The sequence below is a fragment of the Phaethon aethereus genome, assembly GCF_964289735.1.
Source record: "Phaethon aethereus genome assembly, chromosome: 7".
In the NCBI taxonomy this organism is placed as follows: domain Eukaryota; kingdom Metazoa; phylum Chordata; class Aves; order Phaethontiformes; family Phaethontidae; genus Phaethon; species Phaethon aethereus.
Window position 1 is genome coordinate 13,300,774 of NC_138583.1, and position 15,525 is coordinate 13,316,298.

The 15,525-nt window shown below is 42.6% G+C and overlaps 1 protein-coding gene across 1 annotated transcript; it reads right to left on the reverse strand.

Moving 5' to 3' along the window:
* Nucleotides 1-1,151: 1,151 nt before the first annotated feature.
* On the reverse strand, nt 1,152-7,618 carry PRXL2A (peroxiredoxin like 2A). The gene is made up of 5 exons (XM_082002179.1): nt 7,426-7,618; nt 6,966-7,057; nt 2,761-2,901; nt 1,593-1,757; nt 1,152-1,455 (listed from the first exon to the last, which is right to left on the reverse strand). Exons 1-5 carry the CDS (start codon nt 7,601-7,603, stop codon nt 1,357-1,359), a joined length of 675 nt encoding a protein of 224 aa, XP_081858305.1. The 5' UTR covers nt 7,604-7,618; the 3' UTR covers nt 1,152-1,356.
* Nucleotides 7,619-15,525: the final 7,907 nt, after the last annotated feature.

A 15,525-nucleotide genomic window follows, 5' to 3' on the forward strand; every position in this document is an offset into this window, starting at 1 on the left:
TAAAAAAAAAAAAAATAGTAGTCAGGATTTCATCCATAATGATGCAATTTTAAAGCCTGCATAACTGATTTAACACAGACCAAGGCCAGGTCTCAGTGTTGTGAAGTTTTAGGGTTTTGGCATTTAGGTTTCACAGTCAGATCATGTATGACCATTTTTTTTGCACACAGCTCAACAATATGGATGGGTGGGCACTGGCACACAGAGCAAAAACAGGCATATTACTGAAGTTTCAGAGGTGCAAAGTATCCCTGCCCTCAGTACCAATGATACATGAAGGTTTCATTAATTTTAAGGTCAGAAGAAAGCAGAATGACAGTTCAGACTGACCTGCCACCAGGACAAAAGAATCTTTCCCTTTAATCCTTCTGGTAGTTTAGTATGCTCTAGCCCACACATTCTTCCCAAGTTACCTAGCCTTACATATACAGCAGCTAATGAAGGATACCCAACACTTGATAATCCTCTCTAAGAGCAATGTTAAAATGTTGTTTAGACTTTGAAACATCAGCACATTTGGAAAATTCATGCTGTCCTGTTCATACTTCAGTCTAGGTATGTATATTTGGCTATGTATGGTACTGGCTCTCATGGATCATCTTGTGCAACTACATCTATTTTTAGAAGTAACAGCCCAGCCATTCTACTGCAGAACTCGAGCCAGGATGGAAACTCTACCTAATCTGCTCTCTGATACTGTTGGCTTTTTTTTTTTTTAGAATCTTAAACACAGGACAACACTTGCCCTCATGCCACAATTACCTTCTGGAGTGAACATCACATGTCTTCAATCTTCCATGCAGGGAGTCACACAAAGAGCTGGAAGATCTAGAGCCAGTAGTTAACTAACAAAAAACTTACTGGGTAGACATATTATTGAACGCAGAATCTCAGAATAATGTAGACTGACAGGATTTAGTCTCTAGAAACAAATGTGTTTTGATGTTAATGAAAAAGGAAAAAGCGAAGGCATTTCATTTACATAGAGTTTTATTATCCTTCAACCTCAGCTGGTACTCCATTACTCCAGCCCTAGCAGACTTTTGTTCCCCTAGGTAGACAGGTTTTCAACCGACTGTCTCTGGCTGAAAACATCTAGGCTAGGTCAGATTTTAGACCCAGCCTTTCATTAACACAGTCAGACACAAAAGACCAGCTGAAATCCTGACCACCTGAAAGGCTGCAAAGCAAAAAAAAAATCCAGGAAGGTTTTCATCGTTTACTATATTTGAATAGAGAATCTTTCCTCTGCATCAATCACTAAATAGTTAAGAAGCAATTAAACTGCACGTTCAAGAAACAGATGCATTCTACATTTCAAGCTGTGATCAGAAACATGCGCAACTATTTTTCCACTTAGGAAGCTTGTGGCTCTATCTTCTCCGCAGCTTCAAGGACAGATGGAAGGCTGACTTTGTCTCCAAATTCTTTCTCACGATGCTCCAGTAAAACACCCTAGTCAAAGACAAAAGACAGAAATTCATACACTAGTCTCCCCATGGGATATCAACTGACCAGCAACTGAACAATTCCAGACAATGAACTTTCGGTCTCTCAGGAGATATAAAAGCCTCCTAGATGGCCTGCAGTACCTGTCTTCCTGCCCCAATCACATATACTCCTCCCAGGGTGAATCCTTCTCCTTCCAGGTTACCACTAAATCCACTTTTCCAAGCACGGAAGAAATTTTGCCAGACCCCAAGGCGGAAGAAGCCTGACATAATCATTTTTCGTCTGCGTGGACCATAGAAGCCTTTCTGCAGGGAAACAGAAAATACCTCAGCAAACAAAGTGAAAAGGATTTTCCTCCCAAATGAAATTCAGGAAACCAGCCAACCCTGTATCCAAGAAAGGTCACAACACACAAAAGCCAACCAGGCAGAGCTAAAAAGAAATAGCACCTGAAGTAACCTCTTTAACAGAGTACATGACCGCTTACCTCCACACAGCCAACTAGTGGTACTGCCACCATTCATGTGGATTTTAAGCTGATTCACAGGTATTTAAGCCCCATATACATCTATATGCACGTTACTGACAACAAGGGTGCTTTGTGATAAACATATTCTTTTCTTATTTTTGAAGTACAGCAATAAAAATGCTGGTGAAGAGATAACAGTGAAGTCAAGCCCTGAAACTTTATCTGTCACCTGCTTTTTTTTTTTTCTTTATAAATCAGCCTGATTCTTTCACACAGGCAGAGTGGGGAGTGCAAACAAAGGTACCTTCTTGTTGACTTTGAGTACTATGTATTCTTTTTGTTTCAGAAGCCAAATGATTTCTGGGTTAAAGAGTAAGCAGGGCCGTGGTTTTGTAGGACAGGAGACTGGCAATATGGCACATGCCGCTTTACTGGGACAAGCCACATCACTGCAATTTGGGCTGTACATCATGAATTAATTATGCCTGTCACCTTCAGACCTTGATTCACACATCATAAACATCAGCAAGTCACACAAGCCAGTGGAAGAAAGAAATAAATATTAATAGGCCATATTGTTTACCTGTTAAAGGGGAGGACTAATCCTGCAACAGCCTGTTATCAGTGCATAGCTACAGAGCAATGTCTAAGCTGAGCAGGATATATATATATATATATATATATAGAAAAGCAAAGCTAATTAGCTTCTTAAACTACAGTGTCACTAAATCCTTTTTCATTCAGACCACATTCTATCTATATTATTTATACAAACTCTTCAAAGAGGACATTCAAAAGCTCGTTTTTAAATAAAAGGAGTACACCAAACTTCACTATACCTTTTCATCCAGGAAGATTTCTCCTTTGAAATAATGCTGAAAATCCTCCACTTCAGTCCCTATCTTCTCTTTCACAACAGCATAGAGAGGGACACCCAGCTTGGACAGCTGAGGTTTCAGAGAGGAGAGCTCAGAAGCCTCCTAAGAAAGGAAAAAAACACCGAAACATTTCAGGCAGTAGATGGAGGTTGCGAAAGCTTCACCTTGAATTTCAAGAGCATCAGAAACATACATAAATTCTAGCCTGAGAACAAAACAGAAACAGACCTGTAAATCAGACATTTAAGCTAGCTGTACTCCTAGGCAGATCTTCATTAGATTTACTAAAATTTTCTTCATTAAGCACAGAGGAAGGAGATTTTTTCTGAGCATTTACTGGATAAGATATTAAATCCTGGAAAAAACATATTTTTACATCAAAGCTGTAGATATACCTTGACTGTGCTAGGGCTTCAACTATCTTCTGAAGTGTTTACAGAACAGTAAAAAGATAATGCCTGCACATCACTTAACTTTCCCAGTGAAAATAATCAGGGAATTTCTCCATACACCTTCAGTACCCTGGAAGCAATACTGCTTTTTCTGGTGTGTAAGAGTGTAAGGTGTCACCGCTCATCTGCTGGGTTTTTTGTTCTGCTGAAGGAACTCTCAGCTCCCATGGTTTGTACAAAGGCCTCCCAGGTTTCCAACAGATCACAGTGCACACTGCAAAGGTGTTTCTTCTCATCTCCAATGGAGAAAGGTCATTTTTACTGGACAAAATTCCCGCAAAGAATTTCACAGACATGGTTTATGCGAACACCCTCAGCCACCTAACCGAAATGCCTTAACTCAAAGGCTTACAGGGTATCCAGAATTTATTGAGTATCAAGCAGCAGACAGATAGGGGTCAACAGACAGGAGAAAAGACATTAGAGAAAGACATCAGTAGGTGAAAGGGTAAGGGCAGCTTTCCAGTTCACTCCTCTCTATTTCAGAGGAAATGAAAAAGGATGAATCAGCATCACAAGCAAACACCAAGTAGTGAGCCCGATAAGTTAAAGGATCATAGCTTACACTTGTTAGATCTTTCCCCTCTTTTCTGTTCTTAAAGATCTGGTAATTATTTCCTGTTTTCCCTCAACAAAATGCCTTATGATCTTCCTAAAAGGGAGGTTAATAACAATCTTATCTGGGATTTCGTATTTAATTCAACACTCTCATAATCTACAAAACAAAACAAAAAAAATTGTAGTGTGACCTAACATGTCTAAGAACTGATGTTCCAGGCTAGTGCAGTGGGGTCCCCTGTAAGACCAGAAACCACTGTCTCTGGAGAGATAGTGATACCATCAAACCTTGATTAGTGTTTTGGAGAAAGGCACTTCAGCAGTTTGGTGGGGTTTATTTTGTGTCTCCTTGCTTGGCTTTTGGGAGGGGAGAGAGCAGGAATAACATAAGAGCATAGTTAAGTTTTAAAATTCTCAAGAGATTAGACTTCAAGCAGCACCTTGGGACTAGACCTGACTTGTTTTTCTTTACTGCTATTAAAAAAGTGATACAATAAGCAAAAGAGAAGAAGTCTATTTTTGTGGGCAAATTATAGCAACTTTTTTTTTTTTTTAAAGGCCCCCCTCACCATGGGCCTGTGACCATTTCATCTAGTCTGTGAAACTGTTTTCTTGTTTTTGTAAATAGCAGGCAGGCACACCCTAGCAGAATACATCCTCTCTCCGGCAAGGCAGGACAATCCAAAAGAACAATTTCCATTTCAGTTTGTCCTCTGATAGTTCAACTATGGCTTTTCTGCCACTTTAGACTGCTTGAGTTGGCACCTACAAAACTCGCAAGCCCACAGCACTTTCACAATGACTGGAGCACTGGATCGCTACATGGCTGGATCCAGACCATGAGATGGAGAAGTGTAGTCCTGTTAAACATAGGCTATCTTAAATAACTGGTGAGGCCGCACCTTGAATACTGTGTTCAGTTTTGGGCCCCTCACTACAAGAAGGATGTTGAGGTGCTGGAGCGTGTCCAGAGAAGGGCAACGAAGCTGGTGAGGGGTCTGGAGCACAAGTCTTATGAGGAGCGGCTGAGGGAACTGGGGTTGTTTAGTCTGGAGAAGAGGAGGCTGAGGGGAGACCTTATCGCTCTCTACAACTACCTGAAAGGGGGTTGTGGCGATGAGGGTGTTGGTCTCTTCTCCCAAGTAACTAGTGATAGGACAAGAGGAAATGGCCTCAAGTTGCGCCAGGGGCGGTTTAGATTGGATATTAGGAAAAATTTCTTCACTGTGAGGGTGGTCAGGCATTGGAACAGGCTGCCCAGGGAGGTGGTGGAGTCGCCATCCCTGGAAGTGTTCAAAAAACGTGTGGATGTGGCGCTTCAGGACATGGTTTAGGGGACATGGTGGTTCTGGATTAATGGTTGGACTTGATGATCTTAAAGGTCCTTTCCAACCTAGTGATTCTGTGATTCTGTGAACAAAAAAAGACTGATGATTTAGGATGCAGATGATAGAGATAAAAGACTCCATATTTCTTAAGTCTACAGGCCTCAATCCTCAAGGATACAAAGACATCATTCCAGTAGGATTTGTGACATCCTTTGCAGTGGATAATGGAAGCACGTCCTCACCGCTGGTATCAGGTCAGTGATCTGTAAGGTCGAATGGCCACTTTTCAACCCCACCACTGTGTCAGGGAAGTATATATTCGGTTTTGGTGCTGCCAGCAAGGACAAAGTTCAACATCCTTTCCGAGGTGTAAGAGAGTGGGAAGCAACAGTATTTTTGTCTCTTGCAAAAAAAAAAAAACCCAAAAACTACTGCCTGCAGGTTAACAGATATGGCAAGTCACCTGTATTGAACCATTCCACCAGCTCAGAGAGTGACAGTGGGGAAAGAAGCAGCTTGAAGCAGCCTTCATACTATGGAGAAACATTAATAGACACACACACACAAAAAAGGCAACTAAACTGTTCTTAGGAGAAGAATGTATACTCAAAGCTCTTTTGTGAGATGACTCTTGTATACAACAACAAAAAATAACTTCAGTTTAGACAATTTAAATGCTTTTTCAGACATGTTCACAGATAAAATACAAAACAATTATTTGCCCTAATTAGCTGATCTGTAGTGTGACTGCATCTGTTAAATTTGAAGTTTTGAAACAAAAATAAGAATTAGAAAATTAAATTCCTCTCTCCTCAATTTCTTCCTGAAAGAAAAAAAAACACCATTCTTTGAATTGGACTCTTTATTTCTACTTAGGAAGTTAGCATTAAAAAAAAAAAAATCATTAATTAATTCCTGTCTAACTGTATGCGAAAGGCACAGTCAGGCACATAGTGCATTCTCCTCCTGCCTATGCTACACCTGTTCAGAGAGCAAAGCACTTTCATCTTTAACCTTCCATGAATTCTACACATACTTAAGCAGTTAGTACTGATGGGAACAGATCCTTTAATTAAGTGGTTGCAATATTAATTACTCCATGTTATAGAGTAGTGAGTAACAACATAATAGCTATTTTTCCCCATAGCTATGAGAAAAATAATGGCCAAGGTGCAAGTTATGGCTGTTCCCACAGAAACACGGTACATTCAAATTGTATTTTAAGTGTATCCTCCTACCTCCACCCAAGGTGCCTAATGCCAACCTAAGGATCACATTTTGTTTCCCAACCCACCTTGTTATGAAGACAAGGAGTTACTGTTCCAGATTCCTTTACCTTCCTGCCTCACATTCAGCATCCACAACAGCAAGGGACTCCCCTTTATGCACACCTCTTTTTTTGCTGATAAGCTTTATCTGATGGCTTTCTGCCAGTTCAGTCTTGGGCTGCTCTTGACCAGAGACTACCTGGCTCATAGTGATTTATTCTGGACATTTGGAATACAACTAGCTCAAAAGACTCATTACCTATTGGCTTTTGTGTAATCTCCCTTTCTAATTACCAAGGGCTGGGTCCCTGGCAGTTGTAAAAATCATGTATTCATTGCCCTCAGAAGAAGAATGATCAGGACCTAGACTACACAAATCAGTGGCAAAGAAAACTAAGTATGGTGTTAGCTGGCAACCAGTTTGGGCTAGGAAACAAGACCTTTCAGATACTTGAGATGTATTTGATGACTGTCCTATTTCCCCCACGCTCTTTATTTAAAGGGAATCTATGCAAGTAGAGCTCAGCTCTTCCTAATTAATCCCCAAGCCCAGCAAATACCTCTCTGCACAAAAATCATCCAGGTCTTCGCACAGCCATGACCACTGCACCATTCTTCTTCCATAGTTCACCTGCTTTGAATGTTCTTTGTTCTGTTCATACAGGAGAAACAGCACCAACAATAATATCAGCCATTCTTATTTGTAATGATTAATGCTCTAAGGACCAACACAAAGCACTGTAGAGAATTCCACATTCAAGTACAGTTCTATCAGAAAAAAATTCTATATGCATAACAGGGTATTATTGCTTTATTGATTTTTAGAAGTGTGTCATGTTTCATCCAGAAATATCAGTTTTGATTGCTTTTCCTTCAGCAGAATTACCTGCTATCAAAGATGCCCAACTATGTGTTATAACTAGGAAAGACTAAGAAAACCTCATCCAACACTGGCCTTACAAAGGTTCTTGTAAAAGTCCAATTGTCAAAGACTGTGGGCTGAAACATCCAGAATCTTACCTGATCCCAAAGTTTTTAGCTCTATCTCCTCTAAAAACTCCAACGTGGCCTTTTCTGGCTTGGACAAAAATAAGTCAGTGTTAGCAAGGACAATCCCTGTCACAGCTGCACCGATGGCTCCAAGACCAACAGACCAAATGCCCATGGTAAAGATCCCGAAGTCAGGCAGGAAGGACATTTCTGAAAGAGAAAGAAGAAAGCAGCTCTAACACTGGACATCAATGATGCCAGACAAGGAGGAACTGAATTAAAACAACTAAAAGCTCACACGGGTATTTTTGGTTCGTCTGGAGATGATCTGTATATTTATTAATGTATTGAACTGGGTTTTAGAAGATCTAGATTACATTCCAGTTCTGCACCTGACCCACATCAAAACTATTAACAAGAAATTCTTACCTTTTCCTGCCACCAGACTGACAAAAACTTTCATGATTAAAGGGCTCAGTTGCAATGTGGAGAAAGATGATTGAAGTGTATGTGTGTAACAAAGAGCCTCTAACAAGATGACCCCTATGTTAGCCAGTAACTTAAATTATTACAGTAAGACAGTGGTTCTTTCAAAAATGAAGTGTTTGTAGTTTAAATGGTTCCCCTCGCCCCATCTATATTAAATAGTGAACTTCACAAATATACCTCAGAAGACTTTTTAAAAAAAATAAAAATCTATATCTGGTTCACCATAACTGGTGACCTTTCCTGTTCCTTACAGTTCCACACTAGAACCAAAGCAGGCACCAAGCCAAAAATAGAGCTCATCAGTCATGCCTGCAGACAGAAATATGTAGTCTTGCAACCATTTTATTAGACACAGTGATCCAACATTACAAACATGCCCTGGACAGCACCTTCTATACGCTAACCAATTTCTATCCTTGTTAAAGCAGAAATGACATCAGGAACAAACAACTTAAACTCACACCCATCCGTTGGAAGTGATAACATTGCAATGTAAGCCATTACATATGCCTGCTCAAGTCTTGAAGTACAAACACTGCTTGTTGTTACTGGTGACTCTAGTTCAGTGGCAATTTTATTTAACCACCATCCATCCACAAACCCCCCACAGCCCAATCCTGACCTTTGCACAAGTTTCACAAGCCTGGAAAGGGCTGACAGCCACCTTCCGGCAAAGCAGTATCAGTTCTGAGGATGCAGGAAAGTACACTTAGCCCTGCCTCATGGATAAAATTCAAGATCCAGCTCTGAGCAATAACTGGTACAAGAGTCACTGGAGTCTTGGCAGTATAAGAAGTCACTGTACACTCAGTAACACAACAGTTATGTGTTACAAAGGGCTGTAGATTTGCAGTCACACAACTTTAGTATTACACAATACAGAGAATCAAATTTTTTCCAGAGCCATCTGCAAAACCCTATTCCCTGATAGACTGTTTTGGTAAATATTGCTGTCTGTATACACTTTTGTATAGGAGAAGTTTTTTCCCTCATAAATATAGGAAAACATTACTGTTTTGAACTGTGACTAGCAATAAACTAGAGACACACATAATCTTTATCCCCACAGATAGTTGTTGCCAGAATTCAGAAAGTAAGAACTAGGATTAGCTCCTTGCTTTTGTGCTCAGAATTTTCTGGGAGAAAATCCCTTTCCACCCTTAAAACTAGCTCCAGAATACTACTGACAAACAAATGCAACCAACTGCAGAATAGCTAGGAAATATTTTAAATAAAAGATCACTTTGTTCTTTTAACAGCATGCTTGGTTCCAAGGAAGACAGTATCGCAGTATCTTGAAACATGATTAGCCATGATCCCGAGCAGGAAACAAGGCCAGTTCACACAAACATAATGCAGATAAGGGAACAGATTCTACCCCATTTCACCACCTACTTCTAACCAAGCGAAACCTTCCTTGACCGTATCTGCTTTCTCTAAATAGTTTTTTCAAACATAAAGTCATATTGCAATGACCATTTTTTGATATCTGCCTCTGACTCATATCAGAGACCATCCTGACCCCAGCCTTTGGAATGACCAAAATGTAACTCAAAATGTATTGCTGTAGTGCAGCAATATCCTTCTGTTAAGACGTAAAATCTCTGTGGCATACCCGAAAGGCTATAGCTCTGCTCCCTCCCAGAGTCTGATTAGCCAACTATTCTTTGGACTTGAATCTTGTCCGGTCAAGAACTGTTTTAATTCTTAGTTACAAGAGGAGACAGGGGGTAAAAAACAAGTATTAATCCCTTGTGCATGTCATTTGTGTACAAAAACATTGCCAAATTTGTGGAAACTGATTAATGAGTAGTTCTCACATAGCTTTTTATTTTTATTAGCATTATTTTTATGATTAGCATTATTAGCATCCCTAAAAGCCAGCTTCCACTCAGTTGTAACTGACAGAGAGGAGATCATTAAGCTTAGTCAACACACATCTTTAGTTGGACTCTTTGGTCTCTACTCAGTGACAAAAAAAACCCCTATTCAAATATGTGAATCTTTTGCTATTTAAATAAATAGGGGAATGGAAGAAGCAGTTCTACATGGTGATAATGAAATTCCTCCCTTGCTAAGCAAACACCATGGTGAGCCACTTTGAAAAATATGTATGGGAAACAGCAGCTAGATTATTAAAACATTTGCTAACAAGACAGGCTGAGCCCTGACACATCTATGTCATTGAACCCCAAGTGAAGAGACTAAACGGAAAACAGCTGAGCATTTGCAACTAGCAGCTTCATTCCTGATTAGCTGCCATTTATTAAGGAAATCTGAAGCTCAAAGTAACTCCACAACCCTCCACCCCACCCTAAAATACAAATGCTACTGCCTTGTGATCAAACTCAATGAGTTTTTAAACATCCCATGACAATCCACAATAAGAAGATACAACAGCACATCCCGTAAGCCATAATCCACAAGGAGAAGATACAACAGCACATCCCGTAAGCCTTTAACATTCGGGGGCACGCACTCACCAGAACCCATGGAGCCTGCACCGGCATCAGCCACCACCAGCTCCCCCTGAACGCGAGCGCAGGCAGGAAAGAAGACAAACTGCACTGCCACGAGTGGCGAGTGGGCAGGACTAGGCAGGAGTCCAGCTCTGGAGCCTTTGCCTTGTGGCCAGGACGTGGCTCTCCGCGTCTTTTGAGCAATACGTGCCCCAGTCACCCTGCCGCGGTTACGAAAGAACAGCTGTCCAATCCACAGCAAGATTGTTTTAAAGGTATCTTAATCATTCCTTTTTTTTTTTTTTTTAAAACTGAACACACGGTTACCCTCTTTATGGGAGGGTGGGTGCAGGGAACAGGAATTACAGAAAGCTTTTCTGACACCGGGAACACAGTACTAAACTTTAAGATCTGCATGATAAACTGTGCTTTTTCTGTAGAACTGTGCATTTTTACAGGTAATATTTTCCCTGTGTTTCAGTCTATTCTACTTCTAACTGCACACACACACACCCCGCCCCCGCACACCAAAGCAATATAAACCACCCTGGAAACAATGAAAAAGCCATCACCATGCACAATGTTAGAAAAATGATTCTATACAGAGGCTGTACTGGTGAATTAACCCAGCATTTCTATGGAGCATATACCTGCTTTAGTGGCACCATCCCTTCACTAAAGAGCATCACTTTCTCTGGAACTATCAGATCTGCAAGCTCTCAACTCTAAAACCTCCAGAAGGGAGAGAGAGCTTCTCTTTCCAGAGAGCAGAGGCCAAAGAAAAAAGGAAAAACATCTTTTTGTGTTATCTTTTTGTGTTTTTTTGTGGTGACCACCAAGATAAAAGTGAGTTATTATGGTCAGTCAGAACTCGGCTAACCAGAATTTAAACAAGCTTGGTCTTAATCCTGTTGTAAGTGCCAGTTGATGGTCTTCACTTTGTGTCAAGATCAGTTAAAACATGGTTTTCTAGATGTCTCATTTCCCTTCCACCCACCACCAGAGAAAAAATTGTCATTAAGAGGAGAGCTACCCTTAAACATTTATTTTAGCAGTGTAAACAGGACCCATTGCAGCTGTGTCAAAGCACCCTGGAAAGTCTGTGTTTTCACGTTGTAAAACAGCTGAGCAAAACTGGAAACACTTAGTGGACACTCTCATATGCTGGGCTGCATTAGCACATATACCCTAGTGTAAAATGGCTTTGACCATTGCTTATTCTTCCCTTCTCTCCCACTCCCAACCTCCCCAAGACATTCCATATTGAGCCTAAAAATCTTTCAGAGCTTTGTCAGAACTTGCATATCCCAAACAAGTTGAGCTGATTATTTTTTATGAGACATTCCCCCCCAAAATGAGTCATATGATTACAAATCTTTGAAATCTAACTCCTATAAAGAAAATTTACAATTCATAGTAACCTGGTAACATGCTCATCAGGATTTCATGAGCTTTTAAAATACCATTAAGGATTACAAAATACAGCATCCTGACCGATCTTCAAAATTAGCCTTGCTTTAAGTGGGGATTTGACTGGAGAAACGTCAGAGGTCCCTTCCAACCTACGTTGTCCTTTAAATGCCAAAAGCAATGCACAAAGAAGCCTCCTAACATTTATGATGGCATGAACGTAAGTAATTCTCAAAACACAAGGGATTTTTTCTTTTCTTTTTGCCATTATAAAGATCCTGCAACAAAGCACTGCTTGTGTTGAGAGTAACAGTCATCTTTTTAGGTTTCTTCCCAGTCTGCGCACGTTTCATTACTGAATTCAGTACAACGCTGTGCTTGGCTCTAGCTGAAGAGAAAGTTGCTGTGTCAAGCAAGCAAACCATATTCCTTCCTTTGAAAGGAAGTTACTACTTAGACCAAATAATCTCCCCCATTCTGAGACTGTTTTAAAGAAACCAAACATCCCAACAACACTTTTCTTTTGAGCAAGGGACAGCAAAGAACTCTGGCACAACACTTTGGAAATCTTCAGCTCTCTACATGTACTCAGAGGGAACAGGCAGCTAGATACAGTGTATGGGAAAACTCAAATCCCTGCACAATCAGCAAAAAGGAGATACCAGGGAGATGGGAGGGAGTACTTGGAGCACGGAACTGCAAAAAGTTAAGATAATACAGGCTAAACTTACTGCTGGGTCTGATGGGGATCCAGAGCAGGAAAGCTGCACGCTGCGGCAGTCTGCAGAGGTGGGGGAAGAGGAGGAATACCAACAGATCCACCAACAATGCAAACCAGCGTTCACCAAAAACACAGCAACCCACTAGGCAGCAAGTGGTCCCTCCTGTTCCAACCCAGCCATAAGTCCTGCAGATTCAAGCTTAAATTAAGAATTATTTTTCCACCTTTTTGTATTCTTAGGCCTTGCTTGTATTTTAACTTTCACATTCTTCACATTACAGAATTCCTAACAGCAAAATTATTAGTCACTGTACTGGTTTGAACTGGGATAAAGTTAATTATCTACATAGTAGCCAGTATGGGTCTGTGTTTTAGATTTGTGCTGAGAACAGTGCTGATAAACACAGGGATGTTTTAGTTACTGTTGAGCAAGTTCTTACAGAGAGTCAAGGCCTTTTCTGCTCCTCACACCACCTCACCAGCGAGGAGGTTGGGGGTGCACAAGAAGTTGGGAGGGGACACAGCTGGGACAGCTGACCCCAGATGTCCACAGGCATATTCCATACGACATCATGCTCCGCATTTAAAGCGGGAGGAAGAAGGAAGAGTGGGATGTTCACAGTGATGGCATTTGTCTTCCCAAGTAACTGTTCCACATGATGGAGCCCTGCTTTCCTGGAGATCGCTGAACACCTGCCTGCCCATGGGAAGTGGGGAATGAATTCCTTGTTTTGCTTTGTGTGTGCTCTTTATCTCAACCCACGAGTTTTCTCACTTTTACTCTTCTGATTGTCTCCCCCATCCTGCCATGGAGGGAGTGAGCAAGCGGCTGTGTGGTGCTTAGTTGCTGGCTGGGGTTAAACCATGACAGTCCTTTTTGATGCCCAAATGGGGCTCAAAGGGTTTGAGATAATGATAGATTTGGTTGGAATGTGCTAGGTCAAGTTTATAGCTGTTACTGCTGTTTAGCTATTAACTGACAGGCTCCTGTGCTTGCCATGGGTTTGCTTTCCTTACTGTATTTCCTTACTGTGAGTCTAGTGCTCATTAGTGGCTGCTTTTTGCTTTCACTGCTTGCTGTACTGCTTATCGTCCGACTCTGCTGTGCCTGGGAACACTCTGATAACAGCAATGGCCTTGCACCTGGGCTGGCAGATGGCCAGGTCATCGCTGCAGTTTCTGTGATGCTGTACTGGACAGGCTGGAACTCCAGTGTCAACTCGAGTTGAACGGTCTGGAGCACCTCAAAGCGTGTGACCACGGATAAGCCCACAAGAGAGCAGGTACATCCTCAAAGGGACTGCAGCCATGGGAAAGGCCATGTTGGAGCAGGTTTACTTCTGAAGGGACTGTGGCTGTGGGTAAGGCCACGCTGGAAGAGATATATCTCTGAAGGCATTATGGCCCATGGAAAAGGCCACATTGGAACAGGTGCACCTCAAAGTGACTGTGGCTGTGGGTGAATCTATGCCGCAGCAGGTAGAACCCTGAAGAGACTGTGGCTCATAGATAAGGCTCTACTTGGAGCAGGTACACTCCTAAGGGACTGCAGTCTGCGTATAAGTCCAAGCCAGAGCAGGGGCAAGGGGAGGAGTTCATTGCAATGTTAAACCCTATAACCTGTCCCAAAGGGACCAGGGGTGGGGATTCTAATGGAAATACCTTTGAATTGTTGTAACCCATGACTTGAGTTGCATGTTATGGGAATTACTTTCACAGGAACCACCCGAACCTTACACAGTGGGGGTTGAGCCTTACAAGAAGCAGTACAAGTACAGCAGTGACCCAAACTGAGCTGACCTGAGGCCCAGTAACTCCACACAACACACTCCTCTCCTGTCCTGAGTGACCACCGTAACAGATGGAGCCCAAAGTCATGGGCTAAGAAGTGGGAGGGGACATCACTGGGACAGCTGACCCCAACTGACCAAAGGGATATTCCATACCATATGATGTCATGCTTAACATATAAAGCTGGGGGAAGAAGAAGGAAGGGGAGGATGTTCTCAGTGATGGTGTTTGTCTTCCCAAGAAACTGTTCTGTGTGATGGAGCCCTGCTTTCCTGGAGATGGCTGAACACCTGCCTGAACACCTGCCTGTCCATGGGAAGTGGGGAATGAATTCCTTGTTTTGCTTTGCCTGTGTGGTCGGCCTTTTCGTAAAGTGTTAAACCATCTTTATCTCAACCCACAAGTTTTCTCACTTTTATCTTCTGATTCTCTCCCCCATCCCACCATGGAGAGCGAGCAAGCAGCTGCGTGGTACTCAGCTGCCAAACGGGGTTAAACCACAACAGTTACTAAAAGCAAAAATACAAGATCCTCAATATACTTTTCAACTCCAACCTGCAGGGCAGGGCAGGGGTGGGTGCTCTATGCATAAATGAAGCTGTGAGACATTAGTCCCAGTAGATACACACAGCTGAGAACAATTTCCCCACAACCTAGTTTACCCTTTCTGTTGTCCGCTATGAACCAGGCCTGATGGGGAAGCTGTCCCCAGGGTTTTAGAAGAGAAGGCTGGGAGGACTCCAAACGCATACTTCAAGCACCCTGAAGGTGCTTTCAGTGGATTTCCTAAGTCTGGGTTGTGTGGTCACACCCAAGGCCAAACCAACATGTTAGGAACGACATGAGAAACGAAGCACAGTGTCTCTCTGCCTTTCCCTGATCTCGCTGTGCCTACTTACACCCCAGGTTAAGTTACATAAGCAAGCAGGGATCAATCACAATATTAAACCACAAGGACAGGCACGAGCAGAACTTCAGACCTCAAAGCGTCGGGAGAAGCAGCACAGCGCCGATGGCGAGAACAGCGGGCCAAAAGGCCACCACGGCCATTCGGCCGGGGGCGGGAGGGGGCCTCGCCCCCGTCCTGCGCAGCCCGCTGCTGTTCCGCGGCTCGCCCGGCCGCCCCGGCCTCCCACCCCTCGAAGGTTACCACTCGCTGCCGCCTCCTCCCCGCTGCGTTAGCGGAGCCAGCGCCGCCGGGCAGGCCGGGCCGGGGCGGCAGGCCGGCGGCGCAGGCCCGGCGGCGCCGCGGGGACAGCC